At 39.4% G+C, this 25,737-nt stretch overlaps 1 protein-coding gene across 1 annotated transcript; it reads right to left on the reverse strand.

The window, feature by feature from the left end:
* Positions 1-4,345: 4,345 nt before the first annotated feature.
* ube3d (ubiquitin protein ligase E3D) lies at positions 4,346-25,330 on the reverse strand. The gene is made up of 10 exons (XM_053327903.1): positions 25,158-25,330; positions 22,967-23,180; positions 22,335-22,423; positions 20,402-20,627; positions 18,608-18,680; positions 18,447-18,525; positions 16,951-17,059; positions 15,462-15,628; positions 11,857-11,995; positions 4,346-4,521 (listed from the first exon to the last, which is right to left on the reverse strand). The coding sequence occupies exons 1-10, from the start codon at positions 25,241-25,243 to the stop codon at positions 4,501-4,503; spliced, it is 1,203 nt and encodes a 400-aa protein (XP_053183878.1). The 5' UTR covers positions 25,244-25,330; the 3' UTR covers positions 4,346-4,500.
* Between the last annotated feature and the right edge of the window lie 407 nt (positions 25,331-25,737).

Genomic DNA, 25,737 nt, shown 5'->3' on the forward strand with positions numbered 1-25,737 from the left:
GATCTGCCACATGTCTGCCACTGGCTACCACTTAAAAAGTCATATTCCACCTTTTCATCTATTTGAATAGTTTTATGCGATATTATGCCCAAATTCTACCTACATTTAACAGGTTTCCAAGAATGGAAGTCCACGCACTATGTATTTCCCCCAGTAACATGGATTAGCAGCTACAGGAAACTTAAATGCTTATTTTTCTATAACACATGCCGAGCCTAACTGCTGATAAGCATTTTGCCCCCCAACAGCGTGGCAAAAGCTTCTCCGTCTCCAGACTCAGAAGCAGCAGCCGATTCATCTTCCCTCAGGCTGGAGGAGATATCAAGCTGCAGCAGTGGCAGAAACAGCATCCTAACACCCCACTTCCAGCAGGGTTTCCATCTCCTCTGTCAGCTGTCAGCTCAAAATGTCTCCTGCCTGTCAGACCAGAGCTTTCAACCCAGTCTGTCTGTCTGCACAACTACCATCACGCTTTTTCCAAAGTTAGAAATGAGATCTTACATCATGAGTAAAAATCAAAAACTGTGTATTCTGCAACTTTAACAACAGAAATATTGCTGATGCATTTGCCTAGTGTCATTCTCACATATTGTATTCTCACACTGGACCGGCCACTTGTGTCTCATCACTTTTTCTTTCACAAGCAATACAAGTTCCAAAAAATGTTTTCTAGACATCTGTTTCGAGTTACTTTTTGCCCCATACTTACTGAGGCATGTGTCATTTTCCCCCAAGTTGACTCTTCAGCCTTTGCCTGCTTGAAGGCTTGGCATGGGTTTGCTCCAAGTTTGCCACTGAGGCTTGTTGAAACCAATGGACAATCTAATGAGCCCCTGCAGGCACCACTGACATGCCCCATGGCCTTATTAGAAAGCCAAGATGGAGAGGGTTGAAGAGGGAAAGAAAAGCTAAGATATGGGTGTAAGGGCTGAGGTGATTGTTAAAGTTGCGGGGCTATAAGAAGAAGCTAGAGAGGAAGACAGTATGACTTTTCAATTAAGATACCAGTGAAACAAGACTTAGAGTCTACCACCATGTTAGTAATGCTGAGTCGACTTAAGCATACCAGTGATTTGAGCTACATGCTACAATCAGCATGCTTTTGCTCACATAAACAGTGCTAACATGTTTACCAGGTATGATATACTGTACCTATATAAGTAAGGTAAACCATGGTCACTATCTTAGTGGGAATTAATTTTGAATTGGGTTATAAACCAAAATATTGGCCTAGCAAAAGTCATTAGAAATCCTCCTGAGAGACACATGACGGTCTTTCACATTTCATGACAATCCATCTGATAGCTGGTAAGAAATGTCAGGGGATCACTAAAGTAGGTACTGTAGGCATCATCATCTGGGGACCATGAGTGTCTGTATACAGTTTCATAGCAATCCATTGAACAGTTGTTGAGATATTTAGAGATATTTAAGCAGATGACCAACCAACATACTGACATTGCCAACCAATAAGGGTTAGGGTTTGGGTGGCAGATTTTGAGGGTCCAACTGCAGTTTCTTTGTATGACAGTTTCAATCTCACGACAACTGTTTGTGAATAAAGTCTTACAATGTTCAAGAGTTTACTGAGGTTGTTTGGCTTTCCAAGTGCAAAAGAGCAAAAACAAAATGAATACAGTAAAATGGATAAATTGGATTGTACACTAGGCAGGATAGAGTTCAGTGTTATCAGACCCAGTAACAGGCCTCAACACCTTTGCAATCCTGTGAAAACTCAGGATACAACAGAGCCAACTTTATCATAAAGTTGTTGTCTTTATTTTTCACCTTCAGTGACTCAGGAAAAGAGGAAAATGGCAAAGATTCTGTGATCCCTCTTTCACAGAATGACTCTCAAGATTCTCAGGATAGATGACCCATTAGGATTGGGTGACTAAAACGGGAACTCAATCTAATGCCTCATTTCCTCTCAGAGATGAGACAAGCTTTATGGCTTGACCTCTTCCAAAAGGATCTCTCTCTTTCTTCAGTAGTCGTGTTGTTATCTCACACATCGCTGTGTCGCTTAATCCGAAAATAATATCAAAGACATTAGCAAAGGCAAAGGCCTGGAAAATCCAATTTGAAATTCATACTGAGACTCTTGTAGACCTGATCACTCCATATGTGTGATGTCACATGTGGTTTGAATGGACATTTATCTCCAATGGGAGAGAAGTCACAGAGAAAACAGGGGGTTCTGGGCAAAGGGATGCATGGATTTGCACTATTTAGTACCAGTTTAAGTACTGGAAGATAGAAAGGTTGTGTCTGACATTTTACAGTTACCATACCATGTAAAATATAAGACAGTAGAATAGATTTGCTGTCAGGTGAAAACCTCAGATCTCCAAAATGACAACCGTTTTGGAATGTAAAAATATATATTTATTCTTGACAGCTCCATGAGATATTCAACCATGCTAAGAGGCCTTGGCGATTTCAATGACGGTTGGTTCACCACTTTAGTTCAGACTGAAATATCTAAATCACTATTGGATATATTGCCATGACATTTTGTACAGCTTTGTGGTTTCCAGAGGATGAAGTCAGGCTTTGGTGATCCCTGACTGTTAACATTTTTATTTTTTTGATAAAATGGCTATATAATTGATTACCATTAATTTAGTACAGACGTTACTGTTCTTTACAGGATGAATTGTAGTCATATTAGGGTGGTCACTGTGGTCCTTCATTCATCAAAAAATGGCCAACCCTGTATTTATTTAAAGAGTATGAAAATCACTAGGATCAGGGTTATAACTCTGCTGATGTCAACAGTGATATCTGTCCATAGAATGATGTACAATCCTATAGGATGATGTTTCTTTTATATGAATTCTAAAACATGCAAAACAGTCTAGGTCCGTTGCCATTCATGGTGGCTGCAGTTGAAACTTGTAGTACTGTAAACCAGCACCACATGCAAAAGGGAAAAAATGCAAAAAAAAAAATGTTCTCCAACCACAGACAATTACTTAGGCTGAATATGGAGTAGACCTTTGTTCAGAGTGATATTTTTTCATGAGATAACAATCTGAAAAGGCTAATGAGCAATAAAGTGTCAACAGACAGTGGTGTAATGGCCAAAAAACTTTTAATTTGACACTTCCATTGTCTGTCATCAAGGGTAGAAAGACAAAGTGTGCCTGCAACTCCTCAAGGCTTCTGGGTGACTGTGTCTGTCGGTGTGTTCAAAACAGCAGCAGCCAGTAATGTGGAGTAGCTCCTGCTCAGCGGGCTTGAAACAAATGGGTTATTTAGAGCCTACTTCATTTGCACTTGTGGAGAAAGGGCAGAAAGGAAATGAGAAGCCCTTGACGGTTCAGCGTTGGATGTATTTAATTAGCCAATTCACTCTCTGCTTTGCCGCTTCAGTGGGCACAATACTTCTTTGTATTTTTAAAAGTAATTGTCACTTACAGCATCAGCATTCAGCAGATCCAGGCATGCAGTCTGGACCAGAAAAAAAAACAGTCCTCCAGTCTGTACTAAGAGCTTGTAAAAATAGGCAGGCAGATATGTTGCATTGTTAGTCAGCGATAACCTGTATAGACTGATGCTGTGTAGTAATAAATCATCACCATGTGTTTTCAGAGAGGAAATCTGACACTTGTCAGGGATTAGCAAAACGCATTATCCCCTGGTGACCATGAATCTCTGTTATAAAATTCATGGTACAACCATCCAGTAGTTGTTCAGGTATTTCAGTCCAGACAAACTTGGTTGTAAGTGGTTGGTACTGTTAATCATTTTTCAGTGATTAACACCACCAAGAGTGTTACATAAATACCATCAATCATTGACATGCACTCACACACAAAAAAAAAATCACCTAGCTCCAAAAGCTGTAATTACACTCAAGTGGGGGATGCTCTGCTGTACCCCGGGGCCAGAGAGCCTCTATAATAAGCTTTCATCAAGGAACTCAAGAACGATGTCCCACATATTAACTAGCAGTGCTCATCGGCATGTGAAAAAAGAAAGGAAGAGACGATACTGTAAAAAATACAACAGTTTAATCTGTTTTTGTCAAGAATGGTAAGAAAAATACAAAACTCAGTATGGGAATGGACAAAATCACTTTTGATCATTATGAATATTGCTGTAAATTATAATTAATAATGAAACAACCATAAACAGAACCTATGAACAAAATGTTTTATGTAGTTTCAGTCTCTCCTATGTTTGAATTTACTGGATACAAGCTAACATTTAGCAGCCTGGCACCAACCTGTTTCAACATGAGTGTGTTTGCAGGTGAAGATACAGATTACACCAGTAACCACAACTTGACATGCTGAACAAGCCAATTCACACTTGCTGAATGTTCTTTGGCACCAATTAAAATTCTCACTCTGTGAATGACGCCTCCTTCACATAAAAAACATCCATGTACATGTTCACATTAGTTCTTTTCTCAGTTCTCCCAGGTCTTTTCCGATTCTCTATCATGAGTGGTGAGTGAAGCCTTGACCTCCTGGCTCTGGACTTTTGACCTCACAGTCTTAGGTACGCCACCTGAGGATAACAGGAAGTTAGGAAACTTGTGAACACACACTTTAGCATTTAGAAAACGCCCTTTTGTACAGGACAGGACAGGACAGGACAGGACTTGTTTTTTTTTCTAAAAAGTACACATGCTGGTCAGCACAGCAACACATTATCTGCTATTACACTCTTCAAACAACAAAAAAACCACAGGTGGTAGAGATTCAATCAACTTCAAAACCACACATTCAGATAAACAGCGCTCGGAAAACAAATCAGCTCGGCCTGGCCGTCTCTCTCTCTCTCCTCCTCCATCTGCTACTCCTGGGCATTTGCCTGGTGCAGACAATGGTTGCGCTCCACTGAGGGCTCTATATTGGGATGATGGATGAGGGCATTTGCCTCACTCAAGGCCCTGTCTTCTCCGTCCCCGTGCCAATGTCTGCTCACCACTGAAGCGGATCAATGGTAATTCATACAAATGATAACAAACGGCAAATAGAGGTGAGCTGCTGCTAACGCAACTCAGAGTCCCAGAAAGAGAAGACAAAAATGTGACAAGAAACTGAGAAACCGAAACAACAGCAGACTAGACAGAGCAGAGAAGCAGTTGCTAGGTTGAAGCCGGGGGAGAAATGTTCTCCTTTACAAGCTACCCATGAGCAAGGCACAAAATCTACAGTGATAACAATCATAACTGTACTGGGCAGCCACAAAGTATGAATGCATGGGATTGTATGAAACTTGAGCAGATAAATGCTCGTAGATTAATTGAATCACCTCAACCTGATTTCAAATTTCAAATATTTATATCTCTATAACATTACATATTCATGAATACATAGACAACAATCCTCTCCAGACATGGTTTAAAATGTATATAAATACTGAAAATGGTATCTCATCTCTGAATGGTTAGATCATGAACATGGTAGCCCCTGCCATCTATATATGAATGTGTATGTGGATGGGGATGAATGTGGCATATGGTCTAAAAGTGCTTTGAGTGGGCGTAAGACAAGAAGAACACTATACAAATGGACTTCATTTACCATCTAGACTAATGGGTAATAAAAAATAATCATTGCAACTGAAAAAACTGAAATAAAATCCATAGTATTCTCAGAGTGGTATTATTCTCCCAGTGTGATCAGCATCAGTGTCATTAGGACCTTGCTGGACACTGTTTGGATGTTCAGTCTAAAGAAAAGAAGCAACTTCTGTCAAATTCAGTCACAATGAATCACGTGGCTTTTCTCAATAGTAGCTTATGGCTCGGTTCCTTCACAACTCTATTCCCAAAGTATCTACAGCATGAAATGTGAACTCCATGCTCCAAACCAGCTGGTGGAGCACCTGGCTGAAAGGCTGAAAATAACAAACCTGCAAAAGGTGTCAAAAGACCCATTACTCTCATACTCATGGTGAGTACTGTACATTTAATTTTTTTTGGGTGGAAATAAACTGTGTACATTATGTGAAGCCGCATGAGAAAAGCTTCTCAGTTTTAAAAATTACACGAGGCCTTTAAACTGGTAGCGATGCTGGCAGCAAGTCTGCCCAGAACACTTGATGATAACACGCTTAGGGGTGTAACACTTCTTTGATCTCATTGGAATTCTTTTGAGCTTCGGCGCTTAAAAAAATAAAAAATAAAAAAATAACATCACTGCAAAGCCATGAAGAGCAATACGCCTGGCTGTAGTTAGAGATTAGCATTGGCGGAACAGTTTTTATATTTTCTCTTTACCTGAAGAAGGGGAAGAACAGAAGAGAGGTTAATGTCTGGGTATTAAAAGGTACTGAGACAATGACAAAGAGCTGGTATGAGCGAGTCTTTTGAGCAAACACTCCGCTCTTTGATGCCAGGTAGTCAGGTGTTATTGTAACACTTGAAACTTGGCAAGAAAGATGGAGAATATTTGGTTATGTGTGAAGAGTCAGAGACAGAAAAGAGGTGTAGAAGAATAGGAAATGACAAATGAAACCATCCGTCTGACCCACAATGAGTGCACTTATGATTAATGAGCATATCTAATTAAAAAAAAAAAGCTCCATCATTTTCATCACGCTACAGGTGAACAATCCTGACATGCCGTTATATTTTTTTTTTTGTGTTTAACAGATGAAAATCCACCTCTTCTATATCTTCAAGTTGAGATATTGGTCTGTTCCTGACGTACACGCTGATGCAGAACAGCAGTGCAGACCCCCTGCTCAGTTGATAAATTCCTCTTCTCATCCACTGGTCCACGTCCAATGAATCGAGACGTGTGCATCTTAGGGGAAGTAATTTATTTCGACAAAGTGCGGCCGCTCCTGGTGTGACGCTTTGTGGGGCTGCGGGAGAAGACTGGGGCGATGTATGATTGATACGTTCCCTCGGTTCCTTCGTTGTAAAACGTCGGATCACTTTTTGGATCGGTTTCTGTCTAACCTACATGCCGTGTCTGTGGCAAGTGAGGAGGAGATTAATGAGGTGGTGGAGGGAGAGAAGAGAGAAGAGAGAGAGAGAGAGAGAGGAGGGAGGAGGGAGGAGGGAGGTGTTGTCTGTTCCCGGGCTGGAGAGTGACACTGAGCTAGAACTACTTTACACCCCATTACACCAGTAGGCCCAGGGATGGAGGGCGGGGAACACAGCGGCCCAGACAACAGCAGACATTCCACATGCAGCATAATAACAGGCTGGGTTACGGTGCAAGCTTTGATCTACTGGCGGTGACTGAAATTAAATAAAAACACACACATATCACACACGGCCAGTACACACCACTTTCCTGTGAACACTGGCTTTATGCTGTGACAGTTTGGTTGACCCTAACCCCAATACAGTAGAAGCCCCACAGATACCACCACTGTTAGATTAGGCATAAATATAATCTTCTCACCCTGGACAATCTCAGGCTATACAATAAAGCCTGCCTTGTTTTTTAAAGTCTTACATGGTCCTGCTCCTCCACCACTGAGTCAGTTTGTGGCTAGAAAGGACAATACCAGAACAACAAGGTCTATATTTAAAAAGGGACTGCATTGTTCCTTGTTGAAGGAGTGTGTTTGGATGCTTGGCCTTCTCTGTCTGAACAACACATGATTGGAACACTCTCCCCATACATATAAGGACCCATTCAACCCTTTCTCTGTTCAAAAAACCCTTAAAACGCTGGTTCAAACAACACCAGAGCTGCACACATAACTAAACTACAGCTCCTGTGTTTATCACCATCACATTCTATTTGTGCCTTTACTCACTGTTTGTATTAATGGTGTGTTATCTGTAGTTCATAATGTCATGTTTATTTCAATATTATTTCTTTCTCTGTTTACTCTTTTGCTTGGCTAAGGTGAAAACTAGCCTCTTTGTTAACTGACACATTTACTTTACTGTGTGAACTAAAATGTTGATTGACACGTACTACACTATGTGTCCCTGCCAAATAAATCTGAAATGAATAAATAAATAAATACATATATTGCAATGGGCAGTCAGTTAGCAAAAGTTGTATGAATGTATGCTGGATTTGACGCAGATTGGTTAATTGTTTAAAGTAATGGAATATGCATGAGTGTCATTTTCAATTTCCTTTTAGTTATATGTTATTTATCCCCAAATGGAAAGTTGTCTTTTCTCCACTTGTAGGTTTAGAGCTGTTAAAAGCTGTAACCATCTTTTTGAATAACCTAGGTCTTCATTTTGTAACTTTATCAATCACAGTAATGTGTTATGGCATTTTTGCTTACTGGGTAAATAAAACCTGTTTAGCAGCAGACATTCTGGTGTCATAGCCCGGAGAAGCACAGGTATAATTAATAATTAAAAGGGGGCATATTATGCTTTGTGTGGTTTTGTTATTTTTATGCTGTTATGATGTTGGATGTAGGCTTTACACCGGTCTGATTGACTATATCGGATCGGCCGATATTAAGCATCTTGTGCAATTTGTGAGATCGATGTCGTCATGTTGAAACTTTTTGCAGATGCTACCGTTGCATAGATTGCAGATGGCTTGTGTTTTATCTGTCTCATTTAGTCTGAAGAAGTTCCACACCACCGACATGTTTGTTTGACTCTGACAGTTAGTTTTGAGCCCTATCACCAATGACGATGTGACGGACAATAAAGTTTTTTGAATCTTGAATCATGAGCTGTCGGATTCAAACAAACATGTGGGTGTTGTGGGCAGACAGATAAAACACAAGCTATTTGCAATCTGTGCAACACTAAAGAACCTCGTAGGGAAGCATCTACAAAATGTTTCAACAGCACAAATGTACCTGGATAGGGAACACAAGGAGGAGCATGCTGAGTTTAAGAAACGGAGCGTGGACAAAGAAGACGTGATCAGATTGATGATCGGTTTATTTAAACTCACTGATCGGTGATCGGCCCCAAAAATCCTGATGGTGTAAAGCCTAGTTAGATGTCTGTGTTAAACATGGTCAAAAGGTCCAAAACTTGGTGATGGTGAACATATATAAAAATCAAATATAAGTCAAAAGCCAGGCTTGCTCTGAACGCTCCGTTTCTAATAGTACCTCCACTTCCTCCTTCTGATGACATCAGATTGTCCACATGTGCCCATTAACAGCCTTTGTTGCAATAAGATTGTTTGTGTTGCCTTTTTGTTAGTTTTTTAACAGCAAACATTTTTACATGTCATTGTACAGCTAACATTAACATCGCCTCTGTTCTATTCAAGTGTCTCAGTAAGCCATGAGAGTGTGACAGAGAGCCAGCGAGCACAATGGCAGGACCCACAAACTGAAGCGCCAACTTGGAACACACACAGTCATTATTCATTACATCACTTCTACCTGTGCTTTTCCTGCTCTGACAAGTCCAAATGTACTCTGTGGAAATGGCCTATTGTGCGTGCCGGCTCACCCAAATGGCTTCCTAGCACACTTGAATAAACAACTGAGTCATTGTAAATGTTACTCGATACACCTGTGCTTTTGCTATTATCAGTCAAAATGTATGCCTTAAAAAAATGTGTTACTTTTCAGACAACAGATCTTTAGTTCAACACAATTATTTAGGCCACATATAAAGGAAGTCACCGCAAAAGGTAGATCTACTCGAAATCATTATAGTTTTTCATTTCATTTTTAGACTGCATGTGTACATAAGTCACAGTTGGATCAGTTACTATAAATAAATCAAACAAACATTAAACAGCTGTACAATAATGGTAAAGGCCTCACACAGGTGTTTTCACTCCTGTCTAATTAGGCCAGACTGTGCTTGACTGACATCACAGTCGTTAGTGATTGTTTTAATTACGCCTGTGCTTGTACTGCTATGACATACAGTATAGCTTCACTTGAACCTGAGCACACATCTGATCAGTCACCGCAGATGCTTGAGCCTATAAAAGCCAATAGTGGGTCAACTATAGGTCACAGTGCCCTGCCTCTCTGCTTCACTTTCTCTGTCACATCTTCATCTCCTCCTCTCTAGCAGATGCAGCTCTTCAGATCATTTGAAGCCTGCCATCCTGCTGCGTGCTGAAACTCGGAGCTCCACTGTGTTATTTAAACAGTGTTTTCAACAGAGACTCTCAAACGCTTTCAGAGCATCTCTGGTAACTCTAGATGGTTCTATGATCACATTACCTCCCCGTCCTCTGCTGCCTATAGCACTATAGGCTTCTACAATCAGGAAGTGTTGGAGTGTGTCAACTTATCTCACTCTTTTAGCCCCTGTAAGCCCTTCCACTATCAGAGAGATACTATGTCCTGTGTCTGGGTCGCTCTGACTGTGGCCTTCTCCATTTCAGCGGAGCCTAATTTCTTCCCCCTCCACACACCACTGTTATGTAGAAAACAACAGCACTGTCAGCATTATGTGATTGTGCAATGTGCCACATCGAGTGAGAAATACCTGCTCTGGAAAAAAAAGGACTCATAGTGTGAAAAACCACATTTTCAAGTTTAAGGTACAATTCCTTCACAACAAAATAGCTTACTGTGGGTGGAACTATCAGAATAGCTATGCGGTGTAAGTAGAAACCCCCTACTCCAACTTCTTCGAATTTTTTCTTTTTTATGTTACTCCAACAAACATTAAAGTACAAGCTCAGCCCACAATCTTTTGTTCTTAGCTCAAAGCAGATATTGATGAAAACTGGCACCTATATAGTTGGGACCTGAAGACTGACCGATGAGTGTTGTCGAGTTTTGTTGAGTGTAAACTTCCCCAAATCCAATAAAGAGCTGTTGAAATTATTATCAAACTCTGATAGCATGCACAATCAGCTTCCACACAGGAGATTAATACTATACAGTGGATGTGTTAGTTGTGATCAATGCTTTATGTTAACCTAACCTGTACTTTTAGCTCCACAAGCTATTGTTAGTTAAGAAAAAACGCTGGGCATTAACTGTGCAGTACGTAGCAAACTACTTAGCCAGATGTGCTAGAGATAAACACACTATTTAATTCATTCTTTACAGTTTTGACAGTTTTTGCTTATTGGAAAGGCTACAAAAAAAATGAGACCTCACCCTCCATACTTTTCACATACCTTCTTAATAGACCCGACTGCAATAGCACATTTACTTTAAATTCTTTTGCTTCCTCTTGCACAAAGGATGATTGCACCAAGTTTCCATGGCAGTCTGTTTTGATTATGAATAGATTTCTACCTTCAGATTAAGAAAAACTCCAAGCCCTCAAGGTAACTCCCCCGTCATAAGGCTGACAACAAAAGCATTCTCCACCTGACATCCAACCCCAGGTTTGCTCATTATATCAGCTCTGGCATTATTTAGCAGATGTAAAACTTGTTTAAGTGGTCGGAGTCACTTTTCCAAACTTTCTGAGCAGGAAGCGGAAGATAATGGTGCTAATTACCCCTGTCACTAGGTTTAAAACGGCTAGGAGAATAGAGCTGTCAGCAAAGTTAACACCTCCTATTTTCTAGTCAAAGGATTTTCCATGGCGACTCGGGCTAAATATACACATTTTTGCACAATTACAGGTGAATAGAAGCTGAAAAAAAGGATGAGAAAAGTAAAACTTTGCATTTGACCCGCATAATCCCTAAAGCGAGGCTGTTGGCTGAAACCTCTGACTCATGAAATTAATTAAGGCGGGATAAAAGCACTACTGTCAAGCACTACTGAATAGTGGAAAAAAAACAAGGTTGTAAGTGAAGAATAAGTGAAATAAGTGATTGCTGTCAGCTAAAAGAGTCTTTTTGCTGTGCTGCCAACACAGCTTTTTACAAAAGATCAAGACAGATCTAAAGACTTTCAGCATCTCTGTACTATAGACACTTTTATAAATATCAAAACATATACAACTCTGCGTGAGATTGACATGTATTCGCCATAATCTGTTGCCCTTTACAGTAACTGTCTCACCTTGTAGGACCTCATGCAACGCATTGACGCAGGAAGTGCAGAGTTGCTGTCATCTATCACTTGCAGCAGTTCATCACAGACCTCGGGCAGCAGTACCACAGGATGTCCTATGGCATTGACCTCCCAGCTAGTTACCAGGCTGAAAACACACACACACACACACACACACACACAGACACACACACACACACACAGAGCAGAAGAGAGATTTATGGTAACTGCCACAGCATTATACAAGCAGGATGATGCCCAGAATAGCTGCCGTAAATCCCACGTTGAAGCATTGCTGTTTTAATTAAGAGGTTTTTAACTGTAAACTGAACTGGATAACGAGGGCTACATAAAAGTGGATTGATGGTAAAGTGTGTGTGTTGCATCAATATATGTCTGTGCGCGTGAGTGTGTGTGTGTGTGTGTGTTTGTGAGGAGAGAAGAAGTGTGGACTGAAAGGAGAAGAAGAAGAAGAGTGATTGAGACAGGGGAGATTGATGTTAAGGCAGAGTGTGGTGCTGATTCAGTTTGTTTGGGTGGCATTTAGTCATCTGTGCGGTTAGTCACGGGAAAAAGTCTCAAAGTTTTGACTCTCCTACTTAAGACACCATACAGCTGAGGCACTAATGCTATAGGTATGGCTATGTTTACATGCATGCATCATAACTAGACACTCGAGATTAGTTTTACACAGTGCACCGATGCTAGAAAGGTAAAAAAAAAGGCACTATAGCACATTTTATTAGCATCAAGTGCTTTAAGAATGACAGTGTTTGTGTGTGCAGTGCTCTGCTTCCACTCTCTGTAGGCATACTGGGCGTGCCAATCTGTTTTTTTTTTTTTCCCTCTTACAAGCACGCTGCAGCTTTCAAATGACAGAATGAGTAGCACATAAAGGCTGCTAGTACAAGTGCACTTGCTGACCTTCCATGGCTCGGTGACAAAGCAGATGCACGGAGCGAAATACTGTATGGCTTTATTTCGCTTACATAGCCGACAGTCGGGGCCCAAGTCCGTCTGTCAAGATGTTCTAAACTTATGCAGACCGATAGAGAGCAAACACCTCTAACAGACTTAAGCAATTCACAGAGCGTCAGGTGAGCGAATAACATAATGACTTACTTTTGTCACCATTGAGGTTGGCGAGACAATTAAGAGGCAATGATAACTGTTTAATTTGGCATTAGCTTTTTAGTTGGTTTAGTAACTTACCACTGTGGCAATATCTCTATATAACAAACATATAGCATATAATTATATCTATAGTATTTATATTAACATTATTCACGTTGGTATCATTTTATCATGACTTGCAAGCTGCTAAAAATGACTTTTCCTGATATTTTAGGTTTTTGCTGTGATATCGTTTCAGTATCGAGGTATTTTAGCCATGTATCATATCGTATCATATCATATCGTAGTCATATTATTGGTATTATGACAACATAATTCAAGATTAGAGTCTTAATCAGGTTACACAGGTTGTTTAGATAGCAAATCTGATAAAATTATGATATCTATACATTGACCCAAAACAACATGATTCCACGATTGGATTGTTCACATATCAGAGTGTATACCATAGAAAAAGAGTTGCACGTACAATTTCCATTATACTCAATTAACATACTGTAACTATGAGACATACCGTTTCCTGCTCTACTGGACTGTAATGGTGCCTGCGAATTTCACTCAACTCATAATCAAGTCACTGCCATTAGTGACAAGCGTAATCCACTTAGGCATTGGCTCACTGATTCTCCAGCCAATTATTTGCAGTTTTAACAACACATAGTGCAACCCCCTAGCTGCAGTCAACTGTGACCGACTGTATCCCGAATAAGAGGGCTATCATCCAGGGAATTCAGCTCCCCAGGCATAACATTTAATTTAAAAATGTCAGAGATGAGTGATGAAGGATGAGTGGTAAATTATTTAGGGGGCAATGGAAGCGTGAGTAACACCTGAATTTAGCTTCACAAGACTTTTAAGAAATGTCAGAGAAAAATGAAATTCATAAAAAAAAAAAAAAAAAAGCTGTGAAGAACCTGAGAGAAAAAACTGTATGGGCAGTCTGTTTTATAACCGACAAGGATTCAGGGATCAATTTAGGTTTGAAGATTGAACAACCGAAAATAAACAGCTCTGAGGCTTGATACTAAAGGCTGTGAAAGAGAAAATGTTTTGGCAGTGGCAATTGTTGGCTGGTCATTTGGTCAGCCTCTTGCTTTGGTCCAGACTGAAGTAGTAAATAGTGGATGGATTGCCATGAACTTCTGTACATTTGTGGTCCACGAAAGAAATATACAGACTTTATTGATCAACCTGATGTTCATGTTACCTCTAGCAGCCACCATAAGATTAACATTTGTGGCTCTGAATGATATATTTCAACAAATACTGGATGTACTGCCATGAAATGTGATGTGATCATTCATGTCGTCCTCAGGATGAATTGCAGTAACTTCAGTAATTCCTTTACTTTTCACTTAGCACCATCATTAGGTTATAAATCTGCCCAATACTTTGATTTATGACCAAATACTTGCAAAAAAAAAACCAACAAAAAACTTGTACTTTATGTTTGGTGTTGATATGCAGATGTTAGCATGTTTGCATTTATCCATTATGAACTAGCAAACTGAATTAGCATGATGGTGGAACGGCAAGGATATAGACTATTAGTTTTGTTATTTCAGTACAGGCAATAGTCACTGTTACCTTTTACAGTATTAAATAGCTGAATCTCAGTTGTGTTTACAACAATTCAGGCTTGTCAAAAATAACAGTGCTCTAGTTAAAAGTTGCTGTCATGGCTTGTTTTATTAGAAATATGCCTCTCTTGGTATCCAGAATGCACCTATTCTCACACAGATTGTCATGTCATTTAGATACACTGTTACTGCTTTTACAGAGAAGACAGGCTCTCTCCTTTCATGTGAGTTTTGTCTCTAATTACCCTTTCTCCGTCAGTCAGCCAGTGGGCTTGTCAAAAATGGTAGAGACAACAAAACCTGCTTCGTACTGCCTTCACTCTACCTGGCTGCGGGGAGGAGGAGGATGAGGAGGAGGAAGAGAAGGAGGAGGAGGAGGAGGAGGAGGGGAAAGACGCTGAGTGCTGATTCAGTTGAAAATAATGAGGGTGGAAAGCTCTTCCAGTGGGGTGCCGCTGTACTGAACATGGAGAACCACATGCAGCACATCCACCTACACCTTTCTAATGCATCGCAGCAAGGTACGCGGAAAGTCGCTCCAGTCAAAACAACACCCCCTGTATGTGCAAACATGAGCACGGCTTATGCAACTGACAACTATGAGACGATAAACGCCTTTGATGGCAATCTCATTCGCAAAATAATAGACAATTATGCCTGGGCAGGGAACCTTAGCGCGCAGTGTTCTATTAAGACCTAAAATCTGTTCACCAACAAAGTAGTCTTTCATCCCTCGCCGCGAGCCGAGACAGGTGGTGATTGAGAGGATGCGTAGCCAAGATGAAAGGATAAGATTAAGCAGAGGAAAACAAAGATTGAAGGGGGGCAGTGGAGGGTTGAGGGAAGGAGGGAAGGAGGGGAGGAGAGAGGATGCAGGATGTGGTGAGTGTCCTCGCTTACTCTCTCTGCTGGATGCCTGTGTCAGAGCAGGCGATGTAGAGGAGTTTCAGGGCTCTGGCAGCTCTGGGTGATGGACTGTGAAGAGCGGGGGAGTTGATAGACCTCTCACCCCCTGCACACATCTCTGAAGCTGACGCTATGATGGAGTCACTGTTCAACAGCCAGAACTGCAGGAGGAGCAGACAGGTCACTTAACACCACAGATACACATGCTGGAAGTCATAAAGGAGAGGAATCATATAAAGTCTGTGAATCATTTCTTGATAATACTTTTATTGATATTCAAAATCTCAATAAAAAGATTGTGTTATTTTTGATAGTCGTGATTAATTATGTTTTTATGAAAATTGCTTTCAAACATGATTTAGGACTAATAACATGTAAATGAAGCATTACTTCACAGCTGTAAAACAGGATTATACAGCAGGTTTTCAAATACTCTCCATCTGTTATTGGTGTTGACTGATTTCTGTTATTGGAGGTTATTGGTAACAGTTTGATCATAAGAGATAAGTAACATTACTATAGGATAACATACTATACATTTCTTTGTATGAGGATATCTGTTTTGCAAAACAGGATCATATATTTGTTAAACCATAGATGAGTTCACATAGGAAACATGAAATAACTCCTCACTGGTTATAATAACAATGCTTCATATTCACTTCTAAATGAAGTAACCTTCATAAAATGTGCAATCTCAGTTTGTGGTAAATACTTTTATTTATATTGGGTTTTAATAAGGCCAAAAGATAAGAAAAAAATGTGTTGATTGTGAAAAAATAAAATAAAATAATATAAAATCTAATAATTAACTATGGAGCACATAACGAGGAAATGAGGCGAATGACAACAAAACACAAGGATTAAATAGAGCATCATCCACTTCAGATATGATGCAGTGTCTTAAATATATCAATCTGGTACATTTGGTCTATTTTAACATATAATTAGTTCTATTGTTGAATCTGCCAAGAATATAATCTGTGGAAAACTGGAATACTTGCAATCTGGGATGTTTTTGTTATGCAAATGAACACACTGAAACACACAAATATCATCTGCCAGCTTGAGTTAAAATTATATCAGTATTACAATATAAAGACGAATCAGTCAATCACTAAAGTGCCCACTGTGCTACGTAATATTATATTATGAGATGAATAATAATGAATAATTCTGGTCTTTTCTTTGCTGTCCCAAATACTGGATGTATTATTAAATGCAACCTCTCTCTCTTTTTATTGCAGCGGTTTGTCACTGTTGTTGAATAAAGAGTCACTTATGATAATCCACTTGCAGCTGATTTTTTAAAGAAGCTAAGAGCATGACAGTATGCTCAACAACTCTAAAATTACAGTCAATCAGCTTTTCATGTTGCTTGAATAACCTGCCATGTCACTCTTTCCTGTTTCTGCATTAACTAAGTGGTCTATTTTTATGTTAATGTCATAATGTTTCTCTGATTATGCCGGCTCGCTCTTACCAATAAGAAGGCTTTTCCATCAGGAGGCTGGACGCAGAAGTGGAAGGTGCACAAAGAGTTGGACAGCTCCAACAGTCTGGCTGCTACAGTCCTCTCCAGGAAGAGAGATCTGTCCAAGAGGGGTAATGTTCATTTCCATTTTTAGTTTCTCGGGGGCACCGTTTTAACTTTACAGTCAGTGAAGCAATCAACGGCTTTAAAAAGAACATGACGGAAACTGATGTTTATGACATATATAATGATAAAAAAAATCTGATAATGTCTTTTTATAACAGCTTTAAAAGCATAAGCATAAGTGCATACAGCTTTAAAAGGGGGAACGTGTTATTGAACAGATGGTTAGAGGGGGAAAAAAGCTATCTGAACAGATCTGCAACTATTTTTAAATTGTTCAAACATGCACAGTTGGAGATGTGATGATTAAAATAATAAATTCAAACCAACAATTCTAACATTATAATTTTTGTTTTTTAAAAGCCTGAACACAGTGCTGCTGATATGCGTCATTCCCCAAAGTTTCAACAAAATCCAATCGGAGGTGTGTCAGATATCGGGTGAGACTGACATACAAATGAAGTAGAACTGATTTATAGTCCCTGCACTGGTTTGATCGTGAGGGACAAAAATATACAACAGCAGTAACAATGCTTTACCTAGACACTGTGAGACTGCAAGGCTGTGTGTGGATTCATTTTCCCTCCTACATTCCCCTGTATAGAAGAGTGTGTTTTATTTTTAGACTTCACTTTAACCTTTTCCTATTGTTCGGGTCAAATTTGAACAGTTATGACATTTCACAGCTGTAAAAACACCCCAAATGTGTTTTTTTTTACCCTGAAATTTGATGACTTTTCCTAAAGTGGCCCAAAATGCACAAATATGAAATTATTAAAAAATGTTATACTTTCATATAGGTGCTACAAATTTGTATCCATTGAGGCTGTTCTGGGTCATATTTGACCCGTATATACTGACATGGCTTTTTATTAAATGAATAGTTAATAGTTTTAATAAGATAGTAGTTATGAGGATTTCTTTTTATGATGTAGCAGTGAAGACTGATGGCTCTGATGGTTATACAATAAACCCCACACTTCCATAAAGTTCTTGTATTTTTCAGTTTCAATAAAATACATTTGAACAGTTGTTGCTGTTATATTTTTCATGTCTTAGGTAAAACAGGACATGATATTGTGTGATAGGTGTTTTTTCTTCAAAATGAGTGGTGTAAAACCTAAAAAATACCCTCTCTCTGCTCTCTGAAACATTAATCAAGGTTTAATCACGTTTTGAGCAGTCAGATCAGGTACTGATGCTTTCTAAACAGATCTGTGGTTCACAATTTAGTATAGACACTTTTTATAAGGGGGTTTTTCAAACTGGGTCAAAATTGACCTGGATCATACTGCGTGGGTGTAGAATATGAACAGTATATAAGGGTTAATAGCTCCAGTTTTCTAAGTGTTACCACTTAGAAAGCTGGGATGAAAACCTGCCTGTTCAATGATGCTTCTGGTTTTCTGTCTCCCACACTGGGCTCCACCACCACCTGTGTGATGTACAGTTTCAGAGTATCTGGAAAACACAACAGAGAAACACTGATATACACAATTCAAAATGATATTTCTTAATGAAAGTCTATTAGAGTGATGTATACCTGGTGCGATAGCCTCTCCCAGCACTGAGGAACAGCTCTTGCAGGAGATGAGTGTCAGTCTGCGGCACGCTTTCTGCACACACACACACACAAAAAAAAAAAACCTCAACACACACACCCATCTTTAGTGTGGCAGTTTTAAAACCACAATCAATAGGCGCTATAACCAGGATGGAAAGCAGAGACAGACAGAGAGAGAGAGAGAGAGAGAGATATACAGCAGGCAGATTGTCATTTGTTCTCCTTGCTCTTTATATTTGCCTCTCTTTCTATTTCTCTTGGTTTCAGTCATGCAAAGAGTGCTACTCGTGCAGAGAATGAGTAATGGAAGAGTGGAGGAGATCAATCCTCGTCTGCAGACTGCCGGAGTTTAACATGACTGTTGCAGCTGTCTGAGGAGCCTGTGCCTGTGTGGGTGAGTATGCTGTATGATAAGAGTAAGAAGGCCATTGTGGCAATTGTTTTGGCCCCCTTGTTTTTGACATTATTAAATGATCTCTTACTGGCAGTGTAGTGCTTAAAACATTGAAGTGGAAATAGTTTGATTTTTAAACATTCAGCAAGGTTATTGTGTGTGCAGAGTTTGACACTCGAAGGCTGTTTTCACATTCATCAGCTGAAAGTGGAAAGTTTCTCTGAGCTTTTTAAAAATCTGATTTTTTAGGGGTGGGCCTACGGGCAGGATTTGTGACATCAACTAATTTGAAAGTCAATCATGACCCAATATTCAACTTCTACAAGTGTGATGTGGAAACTTGAAGCCTCCAGTGCACAAACACTGAGAATAGACTGTACAGTGATGTAGGAGTCATCTTTTGTCCTGAAGTTAAACTGAATGAATTTCTAATGGGGAAGGAGGAGATGCCATTTTAAGTGTTTTAAACTGGTACTTGTTTGTGGAAAAATCATATCAGATAGATATAGTTCCAAGCAGAGTATTGTTTTGTCAGTAGCTTTTTTTTTTTTACTTCAAAATGACTTTATCTCCACTTGACCTTCTCCCATTACATGGAAGAGTGCACAACCTCCTGCTTTTAAAATCCTGCAATATGAGCTAATGAGCTATTATGGCTGTTTTTTGTCAACAATTTTCCTATTATTTATTTTTTACTTCTCACATTCAGCTCTGCATCCTCCCATTATACCCACATGCTCCTGTTTTAATTAAGAAATCCAGTGCAATGCAATTGTTTGTATAATACCCTGTTATACTTCCACTATTCATTTTCAGCCCCTTAACAGTTACACAGCTTTTATTTAAACTCTGTTTAGGATTAATTTTTCTTTTTTGAAAGTGGGCTTCAAAAATACCACGCTTTATTATTTGATTAATTTAGGTACATGGTTAAAATTATATTTTAATACATATATATGCATGAATAGTGCCCAGTAACTTAAAATAGAAAACAATTAAACAGAAAATTAAGCAATTAAGATGATTTCTAATTAAATCCAGAAAAGGCTGTGCCCATTTTCAGTATGATCCAAATATGCACATTAATAGAGATGCTTCTGTATTAAACACACAGTGACACTCGTTGTGCTTTTCCTTTCTCACTGCAGATAGCAGGTATGACCTTTACTGCTAGAAGTCATATAATCTGATGACCAACCATGGCAGTCATTCTTTCATTTGAACCGTTTTGTTTTTGGGATCAAACACCTCTCAAAAATCCTTAATTTTGTCATAGGTTCATATACAGAGCAACTGTAACATGCAGGTTTTGGAGGTTTTATACTTTTGCTAAGAATAAATCAGCAAGCCAGTTTTTTTTCTTTTTGTACGTCACTCACCTTTGGATCTTGATTGTCTTCTGAACCAACAGGGCTCACCTCCTGAGTGAGAGTCTCTTCACAACTGTCATCTCTGGCTAAAAGGACAAAAGTGTCACCCAGCAAACAATCTTCTGCTCGGGGCAACAGCTTGTTGTTGTTGGCGAACGGATCTGGGTGGCAACACCAGTCATCAACAATGGCATTCCAGTTGCCATTAGGGAGAGGAAGAACCCGCTTAAACAATCTGATAAAGAGGAAAAATAACAACGCAATTACAGTTTTTAATTTCCATCATGTCCTCTGATATTTGGAAATTGTATTAAGTGGTGCTTACAAAAGCGAGTGTTGTTATTGCTCAATAAGCACAGATTTCCCCCGAGGGCCAGAGGAGATCAAAATACCAAATAGAAAAATTAGGCAAAAAGTATTCAAATGCCTTTCTATCAACAACACATAATTGGAATGTTTGTATAAAATGTCCACAGTAATAAAGTAGGTGAAACAATATCCAGGAAGGTCAAACCTGCTTTTATATCACAACTTCCTGATTCTTGCAATTTAAAGTATTCAAGGTTAAGCAAAAAAATAATTTCATGCCTTTAGTTGGAACAAAATTCAACTACAAGAGTTTAACATATTCAAAGAGACAGGATCACATCAGCTTTGTTCTGGCCTCTCTTCACTGATTGAATTTAAGATTTGCACTGATTACACTGACATTGAAAGGTGAACAGGCTTTTGAAGTCAGAGCTCCTGCCTCAGGATCTGAAGCTTGTAGAATAGAATAGAAGCTGCAATAACTATTTGTGACCACTTGGGGCAGCAGAAACGAGCTGTAAAAAAAACAACAGTGGCATTTTACTGTACTTAAAGTTGATGTGGTGAACTTATTACTAAACATCTGCCTATTTACACATTACATACACATTCTGCATTGTTTTTTTCTCCACCAACTAATCTGCTTAATGCTTCACTATGCTCACCAGCTGCCTACTGTTTAGTGCTGGGCAGGTAGCGAACAGTTCGTTTCTCAAAGCTTTTTTACTGCTGATGGAAACATGGTTGAGTGGTGAGAATGAACAAAACACTAACCATTTGAGCCCTAAAATAAATAAAAAAGCTGAAAGATGATTAAAATATTTGTAGAGCTGCGGGAAACTGCAGAGTTGGGTAATAATTCTGTTTGGGTTCATCAGTGCGAGTGATGCCTTTCACATTACACACCGTCCCTTGACCCACTGTTAATATAAAATATTGATTTGTGCAGCTTTAATTCAATTGGTTAATACATTCCTGCATGCTGTAGTATGCACAATTTTAGTCTATATAGAGAAAACTTTTGGGTGGTACTTTGTGATGGTTTCAGTCAATCGTAGCCTTAATATCTCTGTGCAGCCACAAAATGGTACATATGTTTGTTGCAGAGCATAATGAGGCATAATATTGTACAAATTATAACATTTACCTCCCTCCACGCACTTCTCCAGTCATTCCTATTTTCTCTGTCCCTTGTTGAAAGCAAAAAATATAAGTATTTGCCAACTTTTAGTGGGTTATTGCTGAGAAATATAGCCACAGGGCAAGGGTCTTGGTAATGCAGCTATTGCAATTTTCAGCATGTCACATTGCTGACCACAGAAAGCTACTCGCTGAAGGCAATAAGAACAATACCACTGTCCAGCTGAACCTACAGGGTAAGAAACACAATTGTTTTTTTAATAGGCAGCGGAGATCTTTATGTCGCACTAGCACTATAACTCTAACCCAGTCAGCCTGACAACTGTGGACTCCGGCTCTGGCTACATCCATCAACTTTTTTTTCCCCGAGCTATCACTTCTACCGCTGGGTCATACCATCAATAAACACTGACTCCTCTTCCTGCGGAGGAAGGCTGTATATAAAAACCCATTTTCCAGTCGTGGAATTCTTCCTCGTCCATCTGCTCCTCACCTGTCCTCGAGCAGCCTTGTCATGCAGCCTTGGCAGTAGAAGCAATAAGTCTCTTTTGCCCGGAGTGTCTCCATCACGCCGTCACAGGCCTCTGTGGAGGGCCAAAGGCAAACAAATAAATGAGCCAGATTTGGTGAAAGGGTGGTAACCTTGTACTACAGAGCAGAAAATCGATAAAATACTGGGTGGTGAAGATGGCTTGGCTTAGCACCGGGTGATCAATCTGTCTTTGATTGGATTTGTCAGTGGCTGTCCTTAGCCACAGGTTCCTCTTACGGCTGTGTGTAACACAAAAAATTCTCAGGAAATGCCAAAAGACACTTTTGGGATATTATGCAATGGCTCAGCAGTGCACTTTTGATAATATGCCCTCCAACGATCAAACTAAACTTAAAGGGACTATTCTCATGACTCTGATGATATGTTGCTTATAGACCATTGAGGATCCCGAGATCAGAATTTCCACCTCCACTGTCTCTGATGACCAAGTGACTCAATCCAATTAATTCAAAATAGACAGCAATCTCTAAATAGCCACCAAAAGACTTTGTCCTTGCCTTGGCACAGAGGACTCTAGCAATGTTGAGGGACCTTGCACGTGTCTGGGTGTGTTTTCAATGCTACTCTTGAACATTACCATTTCTGCTCTGCACGACATTAATACGCAGTCTGAAATGCAGCTCCTCTCCACAGGATTCTCCTGCGGGGGTCAGAATGCAAGATCCCTCCTCGAAGCTAACTCCTGGTGGTAAAATAGGGCTCAGCTCGCCCCCGGGAGTCCGGATGCAGAGAGAGGAATCTCCACTGGTCACGCCAACGTCAGCAGGACTTCCAGCGATGTCTTTCCTGGAGGACAGACAGGAGGAAACGCTTTATACATGTTTGACAGGAATATAAACAAGATTTAGGGTCTATTCTATGGGACGCCATCATCCATCACTTCGGTGCTCCACATTAGCCTTTCAGTAAATGCTATATCGACATTAAATTATTCGACAGGCTATATAAAAAAAATATATGTTCTGCTATTTGTATACATCACATTGCATGTGTTATGACTCTCCTACAGAGGAGGAGGTATGATTTTGGGGTCTCATTACTTCATGCAAATTAATTCAACCAACAAGCAGATTTCCTAAAAACCTGGCAACACCAAATCATACAAATGCACTTGTCCCTTTTCCGAGTCTTACATATTCAAGAGAATATGTAGTCAGTCAATGTCTCATACTACACAGTGATTAATGACTCAGCCTTGTATGCAGAATAAAATCTATTGTTTTTCTCCGTCATGTACTTTGAGTTGAGAGGATATAATATAAAAGTGAGGGTTCAAAGCTGTCCCAGCAATCCCTGCAGAACTGTGCTGACTAAAAATAAGGAAGTATTATAAATAATACTACTGGATCATAAATACCACCTCTACCTCCTGCTGGATGTTGCTGTCTCAGCTAAAGGAAGCACTGAATAATGACTGAGTTCTTGACGACCTCTAGCTGAGAGAGGCGCTGTTTTAACTGAAAACTAAATGGATGCAGTCTGAGCAGCTCCTCAGGCCATAAGAACAGATTTTATTCATTTTTCCATTTTTCTTTTTGTTTTCTTACAGCAATGGAAACAGTAACAGTGGAGTGAGTGGTCTGAGTGGTGGGTGGCTTTATTTAATCCCCCATTGCCTGAAATTTCTGACTGCAGGTCTTCTAGTCTTAAACTAACTTTTAAAATCATGTTTATAGAGATGTAGTAATGTTTTATAAGAATAATAATAGTTGTTCCACTGTGCAGAGCCACTTCTCCTCTCTAAACCCAGTGCTTTGGAAGAGACCAAGGAGCAGGGCTTCCTTTACAGCCCGTCAAACCCATAGACTGTATAAAACCTCATCAACCCCATCTAGTGACGATTTTGGTGTACTGCATCCACTTACAGCGAGCAGAGGTGCCTGTGAGCAATTTTCTATGTTTAAAAGACCAATCAATCTGCTTGAATAATAACTTATAAAAACCTTAACTTAAAATTCAGCAAAATACTGTCTTTTTTGTTTGCATTAGTTGCTTCTAGGAAGGAAGTACTCTTTATTTTACACAACATTCCCATTCATTGAAACCTCATACATTTTGTGTAGTCTATATTATGGATATTGTGTCTACTTTTCTTGACACAACAATGATCAGCATTAAAGGCATTTATTTATTTTTATATTAGGCTACATGTCATAATATACATGACACATTTCCTGACCCAATCAAAGATGGCAGAATTGAATTTGCCCCTTTGCTTGATGTAGAGGAATAGACACAATTTAAATTAGATCAAATTAAATTACTCTGTACATCAGATATATTTTTATAGCAGCAGGGTAGAAAAGTATTTGAGCATATATCTTCAAAACTTAAATTATGAGAAGAGAGTTATGACCTGCTGTGAATGTTTATCATATTCTGCACACTGGCAGCCAGTTTGTTTACACTGCCGGGTACCTCATCTTCTCATATAGACGATCTTTCATATAACTGTGGATTTTTTGTAATTTTACTGATATATGATTAAAGGGTAGTCGACAAAACCGTCAGTATCACAAAGACGTGCGATTCGCATTATATGTGACGTTAGGGATTTGAACATGTCACTGAAACAACAGAGACATATTATTATATTACATATGTCACCACCACGATGCTGTAAAACTGTGGCATCAGTTCACATGTGTCGGGCTAAGTTAGCTAACATTATTACAGTTAGCTCTGAGTTAGCTTAGCTTGCAGATAAATAGAAGCGTGATGGCAAACTGGTGCATTTAACTAGCTGTGTATTTAAGTATTTACCCGACAATGAGGAGTCCACTCTGAAGCCTCTTTCTTAGTTCGAGGAACACTCCGACTCCATGTGTGTTGGCTGGCATCTCTGCCATTAAGTCAGCGAGAAATTCAAGAAGAACGATTAAAAAATCACACACTAGTCAAAGGCGTACATACAGACACTTAACATTACAGGCACAGGCTAGCTATATGAGTGCAGTCTTGAGGATGATACTCTGCAGCAGCGTGATCATCCCGCCAGTGTCAAGTACAGGTCAATGAGAGAAGAGCTTCCGCTCACATATTTCAAAATAAAACAAATACTTCTTTTTTTTTGACATTGACCAGTGACCTCAAAATGTTTTATGTACCAGTCCATGTGTATTTGACTTCCACAGTGAAGTGAAGTACATTTTCATATACTTCGTTTGAGAGGGTAAATATCAACCAATGTTTGTTTTGGATATTCAAACTTGACTGCTATGCTGTCTTCTAGTGCTGGCAGTGGCAGGTATCAGGTGTGAAGAGTGATTATGAAGTAAAATTTGTCATAAAACTGGAATATTGTATGAAAGGTGCATTCATAGTTTCAATTCAATTCGATTCA

Source organism: Scomber japonicus, chromosome 10 (assembly GCF_027409825.1).
Source record: "Scomber japonicus isolate fScoJap1 chromosome 10, fScoJap1.pri, whole genome shotgun sequence".
Lineage (NCBI taxonomy): Eukaryota > Metazoa > Chordata > Actinopteri > Scombriformes > Scombridae > Scomber > Scomber japonicus.